Source organism: Bidens hawaiensis, unplaced genomic scaffold, assembly GCF_021521415.1.
Source record: "Bidens hawaiensis isolate Kalapana, Puna unplaced genomic scaffold, B.hawaiensis_p1.1 tig00028244_1, whole genome shotgun sequence".
Classification (NCBI taxonomy): Eukaryota; Viridiplantae; Streptophyta; class Magnoliopsida; order Asterales; family Asteraceae; genus Bidens; species Bidens hawaiensis.
Window position 1 is genome coordinate 203,938 of NW_027494597.1, and position 23,276 is coordinate 227,213.

The window sequence follows — 23,276 nt, forward strand, 5'->3', positions numbered from 1 at the left end:
TACTTGTGTATCAGTCAACTTATACTGAGAAACTCTTAAAACGTTTCAATATGGACAAAGCAAATCCTTTAAGCACACCGATGGTTGTTAGATCACTCAATGTTGACAATGATCCATTTCGTCCTTGCGAAGATAATGAAGAGATTCTTGGTCCCGAAGTACCATACCTCAGTGCAATTGGAGCACTTATGTATCTTACTAACTGTACAAGACCTGACATTTCTTTTGCAGTTAATTTATTGGCAAGATTCAGTTCATCCCATACTAAAAGACATTGGAATGGCATTAAACATATTTTTCGGTATTTAAAAGGAACTGTTGATTTAGGTTTATTTTATCCTAACGATTCAAAAGAAGGGTTAGTTGGTTATGCAGATGCAGGTTATTTATCTGATCCCCATAAAGCAAAATCTCAAACTGGATATGTATTTAAGAATGGAGGAACTGCGATTTCATGGCATTCTCAGAAACAAACACTCATTGCAACATCTTCAAATCATGCTGAAGTCATTGCATTGCATGAAGCTTCAAGAGAATGTGTATGGTTAAGATCTATGTCACGACACATATTGATTTCTTGTGGACTAGAGAAAGATCGAATTCCAACTCCTATCTATGAAGATAATGCAGCTTGTGTCTCGCAAATGAAGGAATGATATATCAAAAGTGACAGAACAAAACATATACCACCAAGATACTTTGAGTATACTCGAGACCTTATTAAAGACAATCAGGTTGAAATGAGATATGTTCAGTCCAGCAACAACTCAGCTGATCTTTTCACAAAAGCACTTCCCACAGCAACATTCAGGAAACATGTTCATGATATTGGCATGCGCCATGTACGAACAATGTAACGACCTGCAATTTGAGGGGGAGCTATATACTGCACTCTTTTTCCCTTAACTAAAGCTTTTTCCCATTGGGTTTTTCTTTAGCAAGGTTTTTAATGAGGCAGTACTTCAAGACCCTGAAGTTTTGAAAAGGTGTCATCCAAGGGGGAGTGTTATGAATTACCGACACCGACACTATTATTTGTATGACACCATGACTTCACCAACTATATTTTTATATGCACCAATTATATTTCGTTTGTCTCCTTAAATAGTACTTTTGCACAGTAGTTTTTGCCTTATAAATAGAATGATTTGAACGAAGGTTGATATCCAGAAGTAACAAAGATATCATATTGTTTACTCAGCATATTTCTTAGTTCAGTTATTACTTCGAAAATATTGTTATAATTAGGGCTAATATCATAACAAGTATAAAAAATATTATGATTTTGACTATGGAGGGTGGGCTCGAGGGAGAGTGCTTCCAAATGTGGGTTGGTTTTGGTTTCTAACATGTTTTAGGTTTGGATTTGGTTTTTTCTGCCCAAAACATACCACCCAATACAGAATATTCTACTTCTTTGAAGAAAGATATTCAACTTGCAAACTTTATGTAACAGTGATGAATATTATCAAGGCATTAGAAAAACTAACTAGGGTAGGGGTGCATTGAATCAAGTTCAACAGGGCTTAGGCCTAAACAGAATTAGGGGCCAAACTTCAGGGCCAGGGGTATACACTCCTCAACACCATTTCTCTCATTTGTCACGTCTGCGTGACGTTAGCTTTCCCCCTCATCATTTAACATCACCCTTCAACTAAGAAAATACACCATTCTTCTTATTCTCCATCATTATCCATTTTGTTTTTTCTTTTAATTAAATTAATTTAAAAAAATAAAGAAATGAAGCCATTAAAAAGGTTGGCCCCACCACCATTGGGTGAATGACCAGTTCCAAACCTGAACCGGTTTGACCGTCAATGACCATACCCTGAATCAGAACCGGTTCCTAAAAATAACCGTTAGTTTTTTTTTCCGGTACGGTGACTTTAAACATTCTTTTTTAACCATTAGTTTTTTTAATTAATTTCTAAAATGATAAGGTTGGCTTATAGTTTTTATTTATTTATTGTAAGTTTGTATTGAAATTTCTAAAAATAATGTTGGTCAAAACATATGACAATTGCTATATTTAAAATTGAAATAATAATAATAATAATAAAGGTTAAACAACTGGTTCGGTTTACATGGTCGGTAACAAGTTCAAAACCATTCGACCGAACCGTTTTTTATTACAAGAATCAAGACATACATGTGACAGTTCTATATGTATATAACATAATCAGAAGCTTTGACTGCAGAAACACATCAACAACATGATACATGCTACAACTCAATAAAATCATCATCAAATGAGTTTAAAACAATTGCCTACAAACCTTCAACACGCAACCGAATAAACGGAGAATCAACAAGTTCCTGCATATCTCCATTTAAACCACAAGCTTGGACGATAAACTTAACGCCTGTAACGCCAGCTGGAACCGAAAGCTCAGACACATAATAAGCCTCCACTAATGCTAGTCCAACATACTTTGATACTTGTACTGATTCACTTGCTTCATTTGTATCATTTGTTTCATTTTCGACATAAATGTTGTACTTAGAAAACACAGAAGCAATGTTATTATTCAGCTTCCAAATAATATTAACCGAAAGTGTTTTGTTTCCTTGAGGATCGGTTTTCCAGTTGATATATTGGCTTTCAACGTGCCAGTTTGAAGCGGGTGGGAAAATAGTATTGTCTGCAGAAGTGTTAATGGAAATGTGGCCTAAAACTGCATGATATTCGGATGATGCAGAGTTCGGGTCTGACTTGTAGCATAGAGCGTGGATTCCGGTTAATGTGGAATGCATTGTGACTTTAGTTTCTTGTATGATCCATTCGGGTGCGGTTTCAAGCTTTTTAACGTGATGTGGCATTATGATGGTGTTAAATTGACTGGAAAAACGCTCCATGCTAAGCAATGAGTCATCCTGTGATGCAAGAAGAATTGTTGTCGTGTTTTCTGCATCGTCGTTGGTTTTGGCGAATTCAAGTTTGAGACTGATCACAGAGCTCCCTTCTGCTTTCACCTGTTGAATGTAGATGTTAGTTGTTTAAGATCGTGACAATAAGTCTGAAACGGGCCGGGTCGGGTTGTTTGGCCCGCAAACACTTTTTGTGTATTTTTTAGTTTTATGAATGTTATGTATGATGACAAAAACTAGAGGTGTGCATGGGTCGGTTAGAAAACTCAGCCAAAAGCTAAAAATTCGGTTTTTAGGTTTTTGAAAACCTTTCGGTTTTGCCACATGGGCTTAAAACTTTTGGGCAAAAAGAAGGCCCAAATTAAAGAATTTGGGCCTAAACCTTTTTTGTTAATTAGATAAATTGATTGTTACACATTTGGGCATAAATTTTTCTCGGTTGCATCATTTATTAAGGGCACAGTTCGGCTTTTTGGTTTTTTATGCATTTAGTTTGGTTTTTAAGGGAGGAGTACACGCAAAACTGAAACCAAACTGGAAATTCGATTGTTGAGAAAACATTAAAACCGAACCGACGGTTTGGGGTTGGGTTTGGTTATATCAGTTACTTTGGCTAGGGGCTGGTTATTTCGGTTTAGTGTACATCCCTAACAAAAACAGAACTATGAGTAAACAATTTAGACGGTTCCTCTTTTTTTAGCCAGAATTTCTGGAATGGCCCGTTTGAGACTAACGCAACCCATATTGAATCATTTATTAGTAAACATGTCGAAAAGTGTTTTAAGAAAAGTCAGTTTATTGATGCGATGGATTACCGAGAATGTAAAGTAAAGTGGTGAATTTCCCGAATGCAGTTCTCCCTGAAAGAGTCTTTTGGTGATATAATTATCGCCTTCGAGGACTCCTTTAAATGTAATGTTCCCTCCTCCGCTATAAGATGCTCCTTTAAAACTAAAAGTTTCAAAGTACAAATTTTGTTTTAAAAATAAGAGAATTATGTTAAAAATACCGGATAAAATTCGGAGAATACATATTCGTTAACTTACTCGATAAACGCTTGAATTGTTTCAGTTGCAGCATTTTCAGAAAATTCAAGCGTTGGCTGTCAAATAAAGTTATAACAAAAAAATATTCAGTTATTGTAGCCAAAAAGTGATATTTTCCAAAGGAACCAACAAAAGTATGTTAATTGTTACCTGAAAGCTTTGATTTGAAAGATTATTCCAAGGCGCATCGGATACTAGATTTCCACCAACAGATAAATGGTACCCATGACCCTATAAATGTAAACTTAACTTAAGATGATGCAACAACATTATGATTTATGCATATTATGTACCTGATCAAAGTTTGAGTAGAACGGAAGATCTTTCGGATATTTCTGTGTAATATCCCATGATTTCTCAACAAGGTTCCACCACCTAACACAAACAAAAGCCTGATATCTTAGAACAGACTACATTGTAAGATAAATATGAATTTCTTAAGTAATACCGATTCTGTGCTGTCTGAAAATTAGTTGGTTGTTTTTCTTCATAAACCCATCCGGGAGCAAACACGGCTGCTGACACGTCATTCTTTTTTATTACATTAAGTGCCGCATTTGTCTACTATGCAAAAGATGATTAACGTTACGCTAAATGAAAAATAAGACGGTATTTAAAATCTAATGAATAAATTAGGCACGCACTGTCCATTTTCCACCGCCATAAGTGTCTCTACCAAAAACATCAATTCCCATGTAGACATCAAGCTTTCTATCACCAGCAGCAGCAGCCGAGAGGCGCGGATAATCTCGCTGCATGATATTTCATAAGAAAGGAGTAAATATTTAAACTTTAAATCAAATAAAAGAAAAATGAAGCTACTGATAGAATGAATACCAGCCAGGAATAGTTCACGAATATGCCATCACATTCATCAAAAAATGGTTTGTTATGCTTATTCAATTGATTTTGCCACCATAGTCGACCTTCAATCGTTACACTATCATACCTATATAATAAAAGTAAAGCGAACGCTTCGGTTTATAACAAAAACAAAATACAAAAATTTTGTAACAATACATGTTTCTTAGATTTAGAACACCTACCATATAACTAAAGATCCCGGAACAGAAGAATGCATGACACTGGTTAAATGCTTAACAAACTCTATCAAAATAGGAATCTTTTTCGCATCCAAATCGACTTCCATATTTATCTGTTTTGAAACAGGGTCAATATACAATTTACCAAATAACATATACATGTTTTAAAAACAAATTAATACATACAGCAGCATCAATAATATATCAAATTTTTAGGCATAGAATATATAGAATTACCAGCCACCCATCAAATCCTAATGCATAAGCAAGCTCAGCCAACCGCTCGGCATACATCTTAGCAACCTCAGCCGTTGCCAGAAACTGCCCGGCGACCACCCGTCCTTTATCCCACTCTACTATAAAAGTTCCCAATACCTGAAATCGATAAGCATTTAAAAATGTTGCAAAAGTTCATCAACAAATAATTTTTTTTTTTGTTATCTTCTGTTATCATTAAAAAAGAGTTGTGTTTACAACGAACCAGACGACAAACAGGCAGCAAGCTGTGTCTCTAGCCCTTTTTGGACAGCAAAACTAAGTCTTAAAAATTGCATTCATTGATCTTGGGTATGAGTGCAAATGAGCCGAGCTGCTCGTGAGCTACTCTAGTTCGGATCAATAAAAAAGTCGGACCGAACTGAGTCATGCCTGAGCCTCAGATAAATCTCGTTTAGCTATTGAGCCACGCTCAAGCCTTGCATGGGAAGCTCGTTTAGGCTAGTGAGGGCCTTAACGAGCCATGCGCATTTTTAAGTTTTATCTCTTCTAAGTATTAATCTCACACTACACATCCGAGCTCGGGCTGAGCTTAGGCTCGTTTAAGGTTTTTCTCAAAATATATAAATTTAATTAAAAGCGTATATAAATTAATAATTAAATAAAAAACAAGCCGAGCCCGAGCTTGAAAAAACAACTCACGAGCCAATCTCAAGTTTCAGAAAAAGAGCTCCCAATGACCCGAGCTTCTCAAAACACATAAATATAATTAAAAATGTATTATCAATTGATAAATAAATAAATAATAAACAAGCCTAGCTCAATCCAAGCCCCACTTAAAAAAAAAACTCACAGGACTTGATAATCCTGGGATCATAACATTACTATTCATGACACGCAGACTCGACAAAAAGGTATCAAATACAAACGGCATAAACACGAAAGATAAATTAAAATTTTAAAAGTCAACGCGTAATAAAGAACTACCTTGACTCCATGTTTATGAGCAGCATTAACCCAACAAGGAGGCGGCAAAGTAACCAACTCATGAGCAAAATAAACAAACACATCGATCAAGTACCAATGCCAAATCGCATACGCATCCGGATTACTCCCGCCTTGAATCCACTTATCATCAACGTACCCTCCAGCCATATCATGGCACACCATCATCCTCCGTCTATTCGGCAACTTAACATCTTTACTATTTAACCGAACCGAGGCCTTGTTGAACTGAAAATGAAATGAATGGAAGTACGTGCGGTTTTTAAGGTCTTCTAGTGTTTTGATCGGGTACGAAACGGGTGTGGTCATGTTAAGTTGAAGAGGTTTTCGATTGAGACTAAGGTTTGACGGAGGTTGGTTGTTTAGCATAGAGAAGATTAAGGTGACTTAGTCTATCAAAGAGATGAAGACCATTGATAGAGTTTCAAAAACCAGTTTATTTATTTATATATAAACCATCAACTTCACCATCTCACCCACTTTCATTTTTTATAAGATAAATATGAATCCATTAAATAATTCTATGCTGGGATTCGGTCAATACTCCCGACGACCCGACTCATACAATCCTAACCCAAATAATCCGCAACCAAACACTACCCAACCGACCCCTCAGTATCCGTACACGGTCGGTGCCACCCGGGCATGAGGGCATGCATGCAACCGCTTAGTTCCGGTTTTCCAGTACCCAACACGATGGCCAGTTTCGAACAAGAGGAAGAAGAGACTGTGCCGGAGACACATTCAGATCTGAAGACTCATGCTGGATCGAGCCAAAGTTAAAAAGGCGTGAGAGAAAACTCACAAAGAAACCCCCCAGCGAACCTTGGGCTAAAAAGGAAACTATAGCATGGACGTCGGACGAGTGTGAATACCTTGCACGGGCGTGGCTAGCGGTATCGGAAGATCCCCGAATGTTGTAAGTGTTTAAAATTATTCTTATTGTTTTATTATGCATCCACTTAACTCCTGCACACCAACCAACCGACTCATCCAAACTTCCCAGTCGGTGATTTCGACCAGAACATGTTATCATACATGCAATTTTTAGGGTTAAACAATAGTAGTAATAATAATAACTATAATAATAATAATAATAATAATAATAATAATAATAATAATAAGGTTTTCGGTTTACACGGTGGGTAACAAATTCCAAACCCCGCCAAACCGAACCATTAACTTATTAGGAGAGTCAAGTATATATACATGTGACATTGTGACAGTTCTAAATGCATATAATATAATCAGAAGCTTTGACTGTAGAAACACATCAACAACATGATACATGCTACAACTCAATAAAATCATCATCAAATGAGTTTAAAACAATTGCCTACAAACCTTCAACACTCAACCGAATAAACGGAGAATCAACAAGTTCCTGTATATCTCCATTTAAACCACAAGCTTGGACGATAAACTTAACGCCTGCAACGCCAGCTGGAACCGAAAGCTCAGATACATAATAAGCCTCCACTAATGCTACTCCAACATACTTTGATACTTGTACTGATTCACTTGCTTCATTTGTTTCATTTTCGACATAAATGTTGTACTTAGAAAACACAGAAGCAATGTTATTATTCAGCTTCCAAATAATATTAACCGAAAGCGTTTTGTTTCCTTGAGGATCGGTTTTCCAGTTGATATTTTGGCTTTCAACGTGCCAGTTTGAAGCGGGTGGGAAAATAGTATTGTCTGCAGAAGTGTTAATGGAAATGTGGCCTAAAACTGCATGATATTCGGATGATGCAGAGTTCGGGTCTGACTTGTAGCATAGAGCGTGGATTCCGGTTAATGTGGAATGCATTGTGACTTTAGTTTCTTGTATGATCCATTCGGGTGCGGTTTCAAGCTTTTTAACGTGATGTGGCATTATGACGGTGTTAAATTGACTGGAAAAACGCTCCATGCTAAGCAATGAGTCATCCTGTGATGCAAGAAGAATTGTTGTCGTGTTTTCTGCATCGTCGTTGGTTTTGGCGAATTCAAGTTTGAGACTGATCACAGAGCTCCCTTCTGCTTTCACCTGTTGAATGTAGATGTTAGTTGTTTAAGATCGTGACAATAAGTCTGAAACGGGCCGGGTCGGGTTGTTTGGCCCGCAAACACCTTTACAAAAATAAAGGTGTGCATGGGTCGGTTAGGAACTGAGCCAAAAGCCAAAAATTCGGTTTTTAGGTTTTTGAAAAATGAAAACCTTTCGTTTGCCACATGGGCTTAAAACTTTTGGGCAAAAACAAGGCCCAAATTATTTGGGCCAAATTTTTTTTTGTTAATTAGATAAATTGATTGTTACACATTTGGGCATAAAATTTTTTTCTATTACATCATTTATTAAGGGCACAGTTCGGTTTTTTGGTTTTTTATGCATTTAGTTTGGTTTTTAAGGGAGGAGTACACGCAAAACTGAAACCAAACTGGAAATTCGGTTGCTGAGAAAACATAAAAACCAAACCGTCGATTTTGGGTTGGTTTTGGTCATATCGGTTATTTTGGCTACGGGCTGGTTATTTCGGTTTAGTGTACATCCCTAACAAAAACAGAACTATGAGTAAACAATTTAGAAGGTTCCTCTTTTTTTAGCCAGAATTTCTGGTGTGGCCCGTTTGAGACTAACGCAACCCATATTGAATCATTTATTAGTAAACATGTCGAAAAGTGTCTTAAGAAAAGTCAGTTTATTGATGCGATGGATTACCGAGAATGTAAAGTAAAGTGGTGAATTTCCCGAATGCAGCTCTCCCTGAAAGAGTCTTTTGGTGATATAATTATCGCCTTCGAGGACTCCTTTAAATGTAATGTTCCCTCCTCCACTATAAGATGCTCCTTTAAAACTAAAAGTTCCAACATCCAAATTGTATTTAAGAATAAAAGAATTATGTTAAAAATACAAGATAAAACTCAGCGAATACATATTCGTTAACTTACTCGATAAACGCCTTAATTGCTTCAGTTGCTGTATCTTCAGAAAACTCAAGATATGGCTGTCAAATAAAGTTATAACATGAGTCTTAAGACTTAAAATATTCAAATATTGTAGTATAAAATGTGATATTTTCCAAAAGAACTCATATATGCTACCTGAAAGCTTTGATTTGAAAGATTATTCCAAGGCACATCGGATACTAGATTTCCATCGACAGATAAATGGTAACCATGACCCTATTAAAAATAATGTAACCTATAAAACTAAAATAATGCAACAAACTTATGCATATTAATATATTATGTACCTGATCAAAGTTTGAGTAGAAAGGAAGGACTTTAGGATACTTTTGTGTTATTTCCCATGATTTCTCAACAAGGTTCCACCACCTAAAACACACACACACACACACACAAAAAAAAAAAAAAAATCTTAGAACATAACTATATTGTAAGATAAATGTATATAATTAGCAATATCAGCATAATGCAATACCGATTCTGAGCCGTCTGAAAATCAGGCGGTTGATGTGTTTCATAAACCCATCCGGGAGCAAACATGGCTGCTGACACATCATTCTTCTTTATTACATCAAGTGCTACATTTGTCTACTATGCAAAAGATGATTAACTTTACGTTAAAAGAAAAAATAAGACGGTATTTAAAATCTAATGAATAAATTAGGCACGTACTGTCCATTGTCCGTCACCATAAGTGCCTCTACCAAAAACATCGATTCCCATGTAGACATCAAACTTTCTATCACCAGCAACCGCAGCCGAGAGGCCAGGATAATCTTCCTACATTGTAAATATTATATTTCATAACAATAGAGTAAACATATATAATTATATATCAAATATTCAAAAAAGTGAAAATTTTGATGGAAATAAAATACCTGCCAAGAATAGTTCAAGAATATGCCATCACAAATATCAAAAAATGGTTTGTTACTTTCATTCAGTTGGTTTTGCCAATTCAGTTGGCCTTCAATGGTAACACTGTCATACCTACATAATAAAAATAAACCACACGCTTCGGTTCATAATAAAAACGAAATAAAAAAATTGTTAGAAACACGAAACACCTACCATATAACTAAAGATCCAGGAACCGAAGAATGCATAACCTCGGTTAAATGGCTAACAAACTCTTTCAAAATGGGAATCTTTTCTACATCCAAACTGACCTCCATATTTATCTGTTGAAACAGGACAATATGAATGCTACCAATAATATTCTCATTTTATAAAACAAATTAATAATATGTCTTAGTTTGGAAATCTATAAGTAAAATCTCTAGACATGGAATATATGGAATTACCAGCCACCCATCAAACCCCAATGCCTCAGCAAGCTCAGCCAACCGCTTGGCGTACATCCTGGCAACTGCAGGCGTTGCCAGGACCTGCTCGGCAACCACCCTTCCTTCATCCCATTCTACTATAAAAGTTCCCAATACCTGAAATTCAATAAACATTTAGAAATGCTGCAAAAGTTCATCAACAAATAAATTTTTATTTTTTTGTTATCTTCTGTTATCATAAAAAAGAGTAATATAAACAAGCAACAAGTTGTGTTGCGTGCGAGCTACTCTAGCCTAGATCAATAAAAACTCGAAACGAACTGAGCCGAGCCCGAGCCTCAGATAAATCTTGTTTAGTTATTGAGCTCGAGCTCAAGCCTTGTATGGGCAGCTCGTTTAGGCTAGTTGGGCCTTAACGAGCCATGTGCACTCTTTAGTTTGACCTCTTTTAAGTATTAAGCTCACACTACACATCCAAGCTCGGGCTGCGATTTGACTTGTTTAAGGTACTACGCGAGCTCGAGCCGAGCTTAGGCTCGCTTAAGGCTTTTCTCAAAACATTAAAATATAATTAAAACATATATAAAATAATAAATAAATAATAAGCGAGCCAAGCCCGGTCCGAGCCCTAGCTTGAAAAAACAACGCACGAGCCCAACTTACGCTTGTTTAAGGCTTTTCTCAAAATATATAAATATAATTAAAAACATATATAAATTAATAATCAAATAATAAACAAGCTGAGCCCCAGCTTGAAAAAACAACTCACGAGCCAATCTCAAGTTTCAGAAACAGAGCTCCCAACGACCCGAGCTTAGGCTCGTTCAAGGTTTTTCTCAAAATATATAAATACAATTGAAAATGTATATCAACTGATAAATAAATAAATTAAAAATCAAACAAGCCGAGCCCAAGCTTGAAAAAATGCACGAGCCACTCTCGAGTTTCAGAAAAAAGAGCTCCCAACGACCCGAGCTTAGGCCCGTTCAAGGTTTTTCTCAAAATATATACATATAATTAAAAATGTATATCAATTGATAAATAAATAAATAAATAAATAATAAATGATTCGAACTCAATCCAAACTTGAGCTTGAGCTTTAGAAAATAAGCTCAAAATAAGCTGAGCTCAAGCCCAGTCGAACTCGGGCCCGGCCCATTTTATCAAAATATATAAACAATCCTGGCCTCCTGGGATCATAACATTATTATCCATGACACGCAGACTCGTCAATAAAGTATCAAATACAAACGGCATAAACACGAAAGACATATTAAAATTTTAAAAGTCAACGCGTAATAAAGAACTACCTTGACTCCATGTTTATGAGCAGCATTAACCCAACAAGGAGGCGGCAAAGTAACCAACTCATGAGCAAAATAAACAAACACATCGATCAAGTACCAATGCCAAATCGCATACGCATCCGGATTACTCCCGCCTTGAATCCACTTATCATCAACGTACCCTCCAGCCATATCATGGCACACCATCATCCTCCGTCTATTCGGCAACTTAACATCTTTACTATTTAACCGAACCGAGGCCTTGTTGAACTGAAAATGAAATGAATGGAAGTACGTGCGGTTTTTAAGGTCTTCTAGTGTTTTGATCGGGTACGAAACGGGTGTGGTCATGTTAAGTTGAAGAGGTTTTCGATTGAGACTAAGGTTTGACGGAGGTTGGTTGTTTAGCATAGAGAAGATTAAGGTGACTTAGTCTATCAAAGAGATGAAGACCATTGATAGAGTTTCAAAAACCAGTTTATTTATTTATATATAAACCATCAACTTCACCATCTCACCCACTTTCATTTTTTATAAGATAAATATGAATCCATTAAATAATTCTATGCTGGCTGCATGTGAGAGAATATTGACAGATGACTGCCGAATCAGTTGATTTCTTATTGTTGTTGGTCTTGAAACCTGTTTCCAATCTGTGTTTGGTTCCTGGCTTTAGCAACAGAATTGGGTAGGTTTAAGTTTAATCTTGATCAGAATAAGGTGAATCACGCTTTTGTTGTGTCGCACCAAACTGAAACTAGAGATGGCCCATGGCCCTTTTCATTTGGGCCTGTCCATGAATTTAATAAATGGGCTTCAAAAGGAAAAGGTGACAACTGACAAACCCAAATTTAAATAAATTTTTTTCCCTTTTGAACTGTAAACATGCATATGTTCTAATAATTAGTTAACTTTCAAAATTATATTAGAGAGACAATTGTTATAATCCTGAAATATCATTTTATTTCATTAATCATGAATATAAATCCTTGCTTCGGATAAATCTTTAGTTTAGAGGGTGTTTGGGATTCCTTATTTTGGTACTTATGACTTATGAAAAAGTCATAAGTTACAAAGTTGTAACTTATGCAACTTCTCTACTTATCATAATAAAGACTTCCAAATATCATTTAACTTTTCAAAAAATTGAAAAGTCATAAGAAAGCCAAGATAAGGAATCCCGAACACTTAATAAAAGTACCATAACTTTTTGTGTTTAAATAGTATGTATAAAAATATGTATTGTGAGCTTCGTGAAATGAGTGAGACATGAACAAAATGACAACACAATTGTGAAAGGGGCACAGCCCTATAGTTTGTGAAGATCTTAGATCCTAAAAGACGCCAGGACGTCATTTTTCTGATATTTTAATTTTCAATTAATATTAATTAATAATTAATAATATGAAACAATTAGTTATTCTCAACTCACCACTCTATGATCTCTATCACATTTCATTACCAAGACACAAGTTTTTGTACGTGAAATATGAAATCATCTCACGTGACACTTTTTTTAATCACATTTCACACTATCACAACAGATGACCTATACCGCTATACAAACCTCTTAACCGTAATCATAGTAACAGAACATGTGTAATTATTTACTAAAAACACGATTTGTTAAACGAGTGTACCTTAAAACGCAAAATCTCCAAGTCGATCGGAACAATAAATGGTTTGGAAGGTTTAAAGGGAAAGAGGTACCGCACGGGATGTGTGGATTAGCTTTAGGTTCCAGCATCGGATTATAAACGGAGTATTTCAGCCGGAAAATCTGGCAAGTGCACCTTTTGGTGTTACGTGCACGGGGAATAAAAAGAAAAGGCGGTGCATGACGTTGTAGATTTTGTTTCCTTTTTTTTTTTAAACTATTTTCCTTGTTTTCTTTTTATTATTTCTTTTTGATTCCCAAATATATCATTGCATTGTTTTGTTTACGTAACTTTTTTGTACCAACGAATTACAATTTTATGAAAATAATCAACAGTTTTAGTTTACAAATCTATCATGTTTATAAACTGGATTGTATTTAGTTGACTATTTTAGTTAACATGTTTAACTTGATTAGATACGTAGATCGCCCACAAAGCAACTTAATTGAAAAGGTTGACCTATCAACCTGTTTATGACCCATTTAACTTAATTTTATATCTCAACAACCTAGATTAACATATTTATAACTTTATTATTCGTCGTGGTGTTTGTTATCTAAAATTACAATCTTGCTTTTCATTTGGATAATTTCTCATATTATATTGGGATATTTGTGCATCATTTCTTTTATATATGAATCTTTTATTTAATTTGCGTTTTTATATATGGATGTGTGTCTTTAAACACATTTGTAAATATAAATAAACCGAAAGAAACAAAGTAAATAAATAAATATAAAGCTTAATTGTATATAACGAAATTTTGGCAATGAATATGAGATTGATAAATTAGTTTCATCCACCAATTGCTAAATCGGTCGTTATCCATATATCGCTAGTTTTGAGACAAACGTTCCCCTAAACCAGTCACTAGCCACGACTCACACGCTGCTGTCATGGGAATCTTAAGAGTCTTGGTGAATGATGTACGGAAGGAACTATCATTAAGGATGGTGGTCTTACCCCCTCGGGCACACGACTTCTGAACTATACGCCTTGTTTGCCTTTACGGTAAATGGTTTAGATAGTTTTAACACAACTGCACATGGATCAACAGACTATGCGTTTGGGTCCATGATAAAGTCAAAACCTTAGTGAAGGACTTTTTTAGACTGACTTCCCACTTGAGTGAGCCTAGCCACTAGTGAAATAATGGTGGACGACTTGGACCACTACTCTCAATTCTTAAAAGTCTTAACCGCCATCGGTTCAAACTTCAAACCAATTTGATTGAACATTGGAAATATGTGTACACTAAGTTTATTAAAATGTTAAAATGTAGAAAGAAAATGAAACATGACTTCATTATCAATAAAGTACTTTCTCCAATGGAAATATAGTCTAAAAAGGGTAAATGTTAAGAATTAAAGTAACAAAAGTATAAAGAAGTGTATCAAGTTGTTGATATAAATACGAGGTGGGAGGATTCGATGTCAAGTTGTGGGTAAGTGGACCCCTTTGGTGACAACAAAGTAATTTAAGTGTGTTGAGAAAACCGTGTGCTTTGTATTCTAGAATGATCATCGTTCAAAATTCAAATAATGCATCAAATTCAGAATTATAGTTGTAGTATCTTATAGAGAGCTAGTATGATATATCTAGAACATCTTTTGTAATCAAGGTTGATGGTCTATTAAAAAACCCGATATGTTTTAACGTTAAAATAAGTCTAAGCGAGATGTAAGGTTATATGTCAATGTCAACGTCGCGTACACCCTGACAGTGTCAAGTTGGGATTTGCCCCTTTCTTCACCGCTACAGGCACGAGACACGCCTCTACTAAACTACAATAGCGTTCACAAATCTACTCTATTTTTTTTTACTTTTTTACTTTTTGATTATTTTTAAATAGCTTGTGCGTGGTAATTTAAAAAGTACTCACAACACAATAACATTAGAGCTAGCTTTTATAACTTAACCTGTTAACACAGTATATGACATATCGAGTTAAATGGGTTTGTATCGTGAACGAATAAGCATATCATACGATTAGAAGCAGATCCTAATGAATTCAACCTGTGTAACCTATTTGTGGCACGAATAACATTAAAACTTATTCATAAGTTTTTAATTTATAAATAATTAGTATTTTAATTAAATCCACTCTTCTAACCGGTTATCATGTTTGTTGAGCATTTTATAAACTCTAATTTCTTAAAAGCTTCTATTTTATTGTATTAATTGCTTCTTATTATTCAGTCATAACTTTGTTTGTTTGATATTTTACTCAACGCTTTATATTCATTAAATTTTTTATGCTTTTTAAAAAAATGCAAATAAAGTAGTACTATGCTTGAATTATTATTATTATTATATATATATATATATATAGGTTAATTAACTAGTGCAATGCTTTAAAATATTTTATCCCATTGAATGCAATTTCTGAAACCTCCTATTTTACCATATTAGTTATGTCTTATGTCTTATTATTTAGTAATTAATTTCGATATTCATGCAATCTTTTTTGTTGATTAAGATATTTTATATTATTTTTTTTACAAATGTTAATAAAGCAGTACTATGTGAAACTAGATGATTTAATAAGTTTATTATTATATGTAATGTATAATCAAATATTAAGGGTTGTGGGCAATTTTTTAATCCTCCACTCGATTGCTCAAGTACAAGTGTACAACAAATTGTGTGTATTTTGATTCCGAATCACTTAATTTATTAGTTTCAAAATTTTGTTTCCATTTTTAGTGACTAACCTTTAAAATTTGGCTTTTGAAAAACTAAGGCGTCACTGTCGCCTCGTGAAACAAAATGGACTTTATTAAATTCTATGAGTAAGGCTAAATGTTTAAAACTAGATATCCTCCGGCATTTTACGTCATGTGACGTGCGATCAACATTTCAATGTTTTGTAGAAAACTAATGGAGTGGTAAAATGCCTACAACTCTTCTATAATCGTTAATTATTCCCCCTTTCTCTCTCTCTCTAACAAAACACAGGCTCATCAATGTTGTCTCCACAATGTTCAATCCCAAAAAACCACCAAAAATGTGGGTGGTTGGGATGGTGGTGTTGGGGGGGGGGGGGGGTACCCGACGTTTTGGCCTCAAAACACCACTCACAATGCTTGGTCTAAGTTTTGATAAAAATATATATTCTTTCTATTTTAGCCACTTCTATTGAATTTATTTTCTTATAAATACATGAGTAAACTGCAGTTTTCGTTCATGTGCTTGTTGAAATATGTGATTTAGTCAAATAGTTTTAAATTTGTGATTTTCATCTCTATGGATTTCATTTGCAATTAAACCCGAATTCACTCATCCCGTTAAGTCTGGTCGTTAAACCAATCAGTGTGTCCTTCACGTGATGGGCAATTTTGTCCTTTTCCTCCACAAATAAACCATAGTCCTAATTCGCAAGCCCCTTTATGTGAGGGGTTGGGTGTATTTTGGAAAAAAAAAATAAAGAACAAAAATGCCCTCACGTGAAGGACATGATGGGTTTAACGACCAGACTTAACAAGATTAGTGAATTCGGGTTTAATTGCAAGTGAAATGAAATCACAAGGACGAAAATAGCAAATTTGAAACCACTTTACTAAAACCGCATATTTGAACAAACCACATTAACGAAAATCATAGTTCACTCTAAATATGTAAATAATATCTTAAATGATAATTTAAAAAGAGTATGACGTTTCTATACATTAAAGAAGAAGACTAGGATTTGGTCAACCGGAGCATTTTGGTATGATTTTAATTTCTAGCATAATGGATTTTACTATATGCATACTGTGAGTTAAAAGAATTTTTGTCATTATAAACACTTGGGCCCCGAGAATCTTGAAAATCTTAAAGCTCTCATCTCTTATTATAAGAGATCACCACTTGGAAATGGTTTTTCTAACTGGTATTATTAATTTCCCATTTTAATTATTTCATATTTTGAAAGTCATACCAAAATTACATTTACTTTTACAGAAGACCTATAAGTTATAACTAAAAAGTATACCATCTTTTAACAAGAGTACTTGAACTGAGATATATCATTTTTTTATTAGTTACTTTGTATAGCATACTCATATATAGTGTTACAAAAATCGCTAATCGCTGGTCAGACGGTGCGGTGGGAACTAGCAATTAATAAGATCAGACTTTAATATATATTTTTTAGTTTTATATCACACATTTTTTATGTAGTTTTCAGTTTTATACATAAACAAACATATTTTGGCTGAAAATTGGTTGAAATATCGCTGGAAACCTCTGGTTTTTTCCTGGAATTTCGCCGGAAACCGCTGATTTTGATCGGAATATCGCTGGAAACCGTTGATTTTGGTCGGAATCTCGTCGGAAACCGTCGATTTTGACCGGATTTGACTGTTGACCGATTAATTGGCCGACTAGCCTAAAATTAATCAGTAAAGTGGGGACTAGCGATTAATCAGGGATTAATCGGTGTCTAGTCGGGAATTTTGCAACACTGCTTGTATAAACGTGCATAGTAGAGCTTTGTTTGACATGTTCAACGTAAAATGACCTGGGTTTTTATTTGACTTGTTTGAAACAATGTGTAAAACTCATGCTTAAATTGTTTAATGTAGTCTTTTGATATGTATTTACATCGTAAACGAAATTAGTATTAACAAAAGTTTTGAAAATGATATTATTTCACATGAAGCTCTATTACATGAATTCTGAATGAGTAAACACTACGAGACTTATAACTGTAAACTACTTAATTAAATGCATGCTCTAAATATAATAGGTGCTCGTGTATAATATACTTGATCTTATACCTGATCCATAATACCCATCCGCATATTTAGATTTCAGATTTTCTGTTTTTATTTTCAACCATGATATATAGACTAGATACCTTATCGAGTTATCGATCTAATTTTGGTCTTAAGTAGACTAGATGATACTTTTGAGAATAACGTGTTATTTAAAGAAAATGGTACAACTCGATTCATATCATATATACGAAAGTGTCACTATTGTTTGTCTTGAAAACATAAACATAATCCATATAAACAAAAAACATATATATATATATATATATGATATTTAGAAGTTACATATAGACATGAACATTTTATACATAATCACACGTAAATACATGAATTTATGCAATTACGCATAGAAAATATATAAATAAGAATGTTACATATTTTTAATGTATAAAGATAACAATAATGTATAGTAAATATATTTAATGTTTTACACCTATTGTGTAAGATGATATAATGAATCATTCATGAATTAAATGTAACGCTAGCTATAAGAGATAGACACATAGAATTACGAAGATAGATGACCGAATGTTAAAGATAGACAAAGTTTTCAAGATATCCACAGGATTGGTTTTCCAAAATGAAATGAAACAGACTTCACGTCTTCAATCACCCTCTTTGGAGATAAATATCATGGAGCCGGCCGGATACTTATATAAGTCGGCTTATTATGGGTGGAAACTTTCGTATCTCTTCAGTTGGGTCTTCTTTTTTTGTTGGGTTTCGTTTGATCTGTCTTTGCGTGTAGTTCTTACTTTTATTATAGTTTTCTATATGGGTCGATTTGCATTAATGTATCATCGTATCTGGACATCCGTCCAGCTGTTTAATTACTAATTTAGTTATAACAAGGCTATTGTTTTATTTATTTATTTTAAATTGAGTGGGTAGTATGTAACAGGTTATGGTATGTCTAACGGCCCAAAATTAGAATAATTCTTTTTAATCCAAGTTATACCTTCAGGATATATCAATCACTTATTATATATGATATATCGATCACGGATTCGAATAGTGAAACCTAGTATTTCTCGGATTCGAATAGTGAAATCCAGTATTTAAAATGTTCGGATATCCGACTTTGAACATCAGTAATTGTAGTGATATCATATATCTCATTCAAGGTAATATGTCTTAATTATTTATTTAATGACTTTCATTTTTGCTAGAGAGATCAAAAGTAAGTTATTTCGAAAGACTCCAAATTTATCAACTTGTTCAATAAACCAAAAGATATTAATAGTTTAATACTATCAATTATTAGCATACATGCATTTCATTGTTTAATTATTCAACTTCAAGTTTGATTTAACGAATAATTATTAAAAAGCTCAAAATCACATTAAAAATTGAAGTTTATTACAGAGTTTTAAACGACAATAAACAATGAAATAATGTATCAAAATATTCCAAGCAACCTCTGAAATCTTTCTTCTATAGTGTAACATGAAACCATGTAAAAATACACTAGTCAAAAACACATGAACAACCAAAATAAAAAAATAAAAATAAAAATAAAAAACTTGGAAATTAACTTTGTTCTCTAAATCTCTACCCACATCATGGATCTAGTTAAATCCATGAAAAAAGAAAACACATTAATCCACAAGCTTGTTGATCTGAATCCGATTAGTTATTTACTCTGTCATGCTATATAGCTAAACCACCCCATCTGATTTCACAACATCGAACGATCAAGTCTTCGATTTTTTTTTTTGGGTTAAAACGGCCATCTGACATCCACTTGAACACCGGTATATGAGATTAGATATCAGACGGTGTATCTATACTCCTTAAACCTCTTTAGACTTAGTTCTTCACCACATTATTCTCAGCAAGTTGCTTCAACGAAATCAAGTTACATCTAACAATAGTATCCACAAACACACATGTTTCTTCCTTAGTATTCTCCGACGGCACATCAACAACATAAGACTCCACAACAACCGTGTGCTCATCACAGATCGGTGACACGTGGAGGGTGGTAACAGATCTGTAGTTATTCAACCGATGGTCACCACCCACAACACTAAAACTCATAACATGAAGATCATCATCAAGAATCTCAAGTCTTTCGGTGCTGGATCCAGCTGGCAGTCCAGACACCACGTGGACTTCTCTTAAAGATCCCACATCACCGTCACCGAGAATCACATGACCGCTTTTGAGGAAGTGTTTGTAAACCTGAGAATTTATAAAAAAAAATGTTTACTTAAAATGTTTATATATATCTTATATAGAAGATCTAGAGGTAAAAACTTGAACCGCTAACAATTTTTGAATAGCAAAACTTAGTCGTTTTAAAAATAACCCGAGGTTTGTCGAAGACGGAGAAGTTATATTAATATTTCATTAAAAACTAGTGTTCACTAAAATCTAGTGTTTATATAAAGGAACAACTTCATAAAATAGTAACCAACTTTCAAAAGTGTTTTAATTATGTCACTTAACTATAAAAATGTTCCAATTAGGTCACTCAACTTTCGTGTTTGATTAAATTAAAAGTTTTAACATGTTTTTTAGCCAATTTCTTTTCTGTTTCACATATGAAATCTTTTTATCTTTTTTTGAAGTTGACGTTGAGTGACGACGTGAATATTATTTTTTATTTTTAAATTTTAATATAATTAACGTTTTTTTAAAATTTTTAAATTTAAAAACATATATTGCAAATTCCGACACCCACATCTTATCATCCATTTCTTTCTTGATGTACACAAAAATCGGTGAGACTTGATTTGAAGATTTAGTGACCCGATTTGGAGAAAATATGCATCAGTGACCTAATTGGAATACTTTTGAAAGTTGGTTACTATTCTATGAGATTTTCCCTTATATAAATGCAGAAGGCAAACAGACAGAAAGCTGGGTCATTAACACTTTTTGGATAGCAAAATGGAGTCGTTTTTAAAAATTATTTTTGATTTGTGGACGACAGACCAGATGAAGAAGTTATATTAATATTTCATTAAAAACTAGTGTTTATATCTATAAAGAAGACAAGTAGACAAAAAGTTGTGCCACTACCACTTTTTGGATAGCAATACTGAGTCGTTTTAAAAAATTACTTTTGGTTTGTCGAAACGACGAACGACAGACCAGATGGAGAAGCTATATTAATATTTCATTAAAATTTAGTGTTTACTGAAAACTACTGTTTATATCTATAAAAAAGACAAACAGGCAAAAAGTTAAGCCACTTAACACTTTTTGAATAGCAAAACTGGGTCATTTTTAAAAATTACTTTTGGTTTGTCGAAACGTTGAACGACAGACCAGATAGAGAGGTTATATTAATATTTCATTAAAAAGCAGTGTCTACTAGTAATTAGTGTTTATATCTATACCGAAGACAAACAGACAAAAAGTTGTGCCACTTACCACTTTTTGTATATCAAAACCGAGTCGTTTTTAAAAGAATTACATGTGGTTTGTCGACTTTGTCGAACGTCGAAGGACCAGATAGAGAAGTTATATTAATATATCATTAAAAAGTTTACGAAAATCTAGCTAGTGTTTATATCGATACAGAAACAAAACAGTCAAAAAATTGTGCCGCTAACACTTTTTTGGATAGCAAAACTGAGTCGTTTTAGAAAATCACCTGAGGTTCATCGAAACGACGGACGACAGACCAGACGGAGGAGATGGGAGCGGATATCGTTTGAACGACGGCTGAGGAGCACTGATGGGGCCCAACAGTGTGTGTGTGGTGGTGGGTGAGATCTTCCGGGATGTAGATGGAGGATGGGAGTCTCCATATGGTGGTGGTTGGTGGTTGTTTGTGGTGGTTGGCGGTTGAAGAAACACTAAGTGAACCCACAGGCAGATTATAGATAATCTGGGGGTTAAGTAATGTTTCCCACGGATGAGGTCTAGCAGAGAAGGTTGTTCTTCTGGAGACCTGCAAAACAGACACCGTAAGCTCGTCACTGAGAAGGGGGGGGGGGTTCCTCCTTGTGACCACCCTCCGGCGTGAGAATCAGACTAGATTGCTCTGAATATAAGTGTATATTAAGAGATTGCTAGATAAGATTGAGATATCAGATGATGTCCTTACCATTCCAAGGTGTTGGAGTATTTATAGCCGAAGGTAGGTTTCCAAGCAGGTACAGCCGGCTGAATAGTATTCCTGTTCTACCAACAGTGGACTACGCACAGGCCATGCTGGTTGGTGGATAGGTTACGGCCAACAGTAATAAGGTCGGCTGTATACTGTTCCACCAACTGTAGGCTGCGCACGTCCCATCATAAGGGTTGGTGAGTAGGCAGCGGCTAATAGTGACAAACAGTACTAGAGGGTGCTCCTCCTCGTATTGTTGTCGGTGAGCTGTCACCCTGTGATTAGTTCATGGGCTGCTCTCGTCAAATTGTCTGTTCCGCCCATACCTTAGTAGGTATAGTACGAAAGACCTTCCAGAAGCATACGGACTGGCTCATTTAGGCGGGAGTATTCCCGCCTTGCTCATTCCTTCATGTGACTACTGAAGTAACGAATGCCTTGTGCGTGTAGCCTTGCTGTTAATGCGGGTAGCCTTCCCTGATGGCTTGTATCCGCAGCTGCGGGAACAGGCGGGGTACTTCACCATTGGGAGGCTTTCCCTGCGGGTACAGCTGGCGTACTGCGCGTAAGGTTCTTTGAGCATGGTGGGTCCTGCTGGAGCAGTTGGTCATTGCGCAGACGTCCCTGTTCAAGGTGAGTCTTGCGGGTCCAACTGGACTCTGCTGGGACCTACCTCTTCAAGTCCCCCCAGTCCAATGTTCTTCTCATGAATTATTAATAAGTGAGGTGAACTTTTGGACTTAGCAAGGGGTTTTGAGAAGGGTTTAGTTTTTCGGTTTTCCGTGGTGATTCATCCCGCGGTTTTCCTGATGTCACGCAGAAATTCTCGACTTTTCTGCTTGATATTTGGGTGTGAAGCGGGTAGGTTTGTAACCTCCTCGCACGTCAGGAGCGTTGAGTCCCACTTGTGTGGATTCTCCATGGGGTCTTGGTAGTTTTCAACATAGTGATCAATTATGCTAAAACCACCAATTCCATCTTGGAGTTTCAAACAATATAGTTCTCAACGTTCCCGTCGTGCGGGGATGTTATTCCCGTTTCCGCAAGCATGGCCCAGAAGATCCTTCTTGGTTTGAATTCCCTGCAGAGTGCTAAG

General features: G+C 35.1%; 2 protein-coding genes and 1 pseudogene across 3 annotated transcripts; all 3 read right to left on the bottom strand.

Moving 5' to 3' along the window:
- Positions 1-2,268: 2,268 nt before the first annotated feature.
- Positions 2,269-6,487, bottom strand: LOC143576594 (cytosolic endo-beta-N-acetylglucosaminidase 1-like). Its single transcript, XM_077060650.1, has 11 exons — positions 6,161-6,487; positions 5,195-5,332; positions 4,961-5,070; positions 4,752-4,863; positions 4,559-4,666; positions 4,363-4,475; positions 4,208-4,289; positions 4,065-4,145; positions 3,915-3,970; positions 3,684-3,819; positions 2,269-2,973 (listed from the first exon to the last, which is right to left on the bottom strand). Exons 1-11 carry the CDS (start codon positions 6,485-6,487, stop codon positions 2,269-2,271), a joined length of 1,968 nt encoding a protein of 655 aa, XP_076916765.1.
- A 1,027-nt stretch (positions 6,488-7,514) lies between these two features.
- On the bottom strand, positions 7,515-12,053 carry LOC143576595 (cytosolic endo-beta-N-acetylglucosaminidase 1-like). Its single transcript, XM_077060651.1, has 11 exons — positions 11,727-12,053; positions 10,435-10,572; positions 10,202-10,311; positions 10,009-10,120; positions 9,803-9,910; positions 9,606-9,718; positions 9,418-9,499; positions 9,266-9,346; positions 9,113-9,168; positions 8,883-9,018; positions 7,515-8,210 (listed from the first exon to the last, which is right to left on the bottom strand). Exons 1-11 carry the CDS (start codon positions 12,051-12,053, stop codon positions 7,515-7,517), a joined length of 1,959 nt encoding a protein of 652 aa, XP_076916766.1.
- Positions 12,054-19,924: 7,871 nt separating this feature from the next.
- LOC143576596 (abscisic acid receptor PYL4 pseudogene) lies at positions 19,925-21,926 on the bottom strand (annotated as a pseudogene). Its single transcript, XR_013142972.1, has 2 exons — positions 21,722-21,926; positions 19,925-20,301 (listed from the first exon to the last, which is right to left on the bottom strand). The product of XR_013142972.1 is annotated as an abscisic acid receptor PYL4 pseudogene (transcript).
- Positions 21,927-23,276: the final 1,350 nt, after the last annotated feature.

Bases quoted from the DNA above. Each gene is read 5' to 3' on its own strand.
- LOC143576594 (XM_077060650.1), bottom strand. From the start codon at position 6,487: ATGACCACACCCGTTTCGTACCCGATCAAAACACTAGAAGACCTTAAA. The intron at 4,476-4,558 runs GTGCGTGCCTAA...TTTGCATAGTAG, and splicing joins ATGGCGGTGGAAAATGGACA to ACAAATGCGGCACTTAATGT. The intron at 4,146-4,207 runs GTACATAATATG...TTACATTTATAG, and splicing joins TCTACTCAAACTTTGATCAG to GGTCATGGGTACCATTTATC.
- LOC143576595 (XM_077060651.1), bottom strand. From the start codon at position 12,053: ATGACCACACCCGTTTCGTACCCGATCAAAACACTAGAAGACCTTAAA. The intron at 10,312-10,434 runs GTAATTCCATAT...CTGTTTCAACAG, and splicing joins TGGGGTTTGATGGGTGGCTG to ATAAATATGGAGGTCAGTTT. The intron at 10,121-10,201 runs GTAGGTGTTTCG...TTTATTATGTAG, and splicing joins CCTGGATCTTTAGTTATATG to GTATGACAGTGTTACCATTG.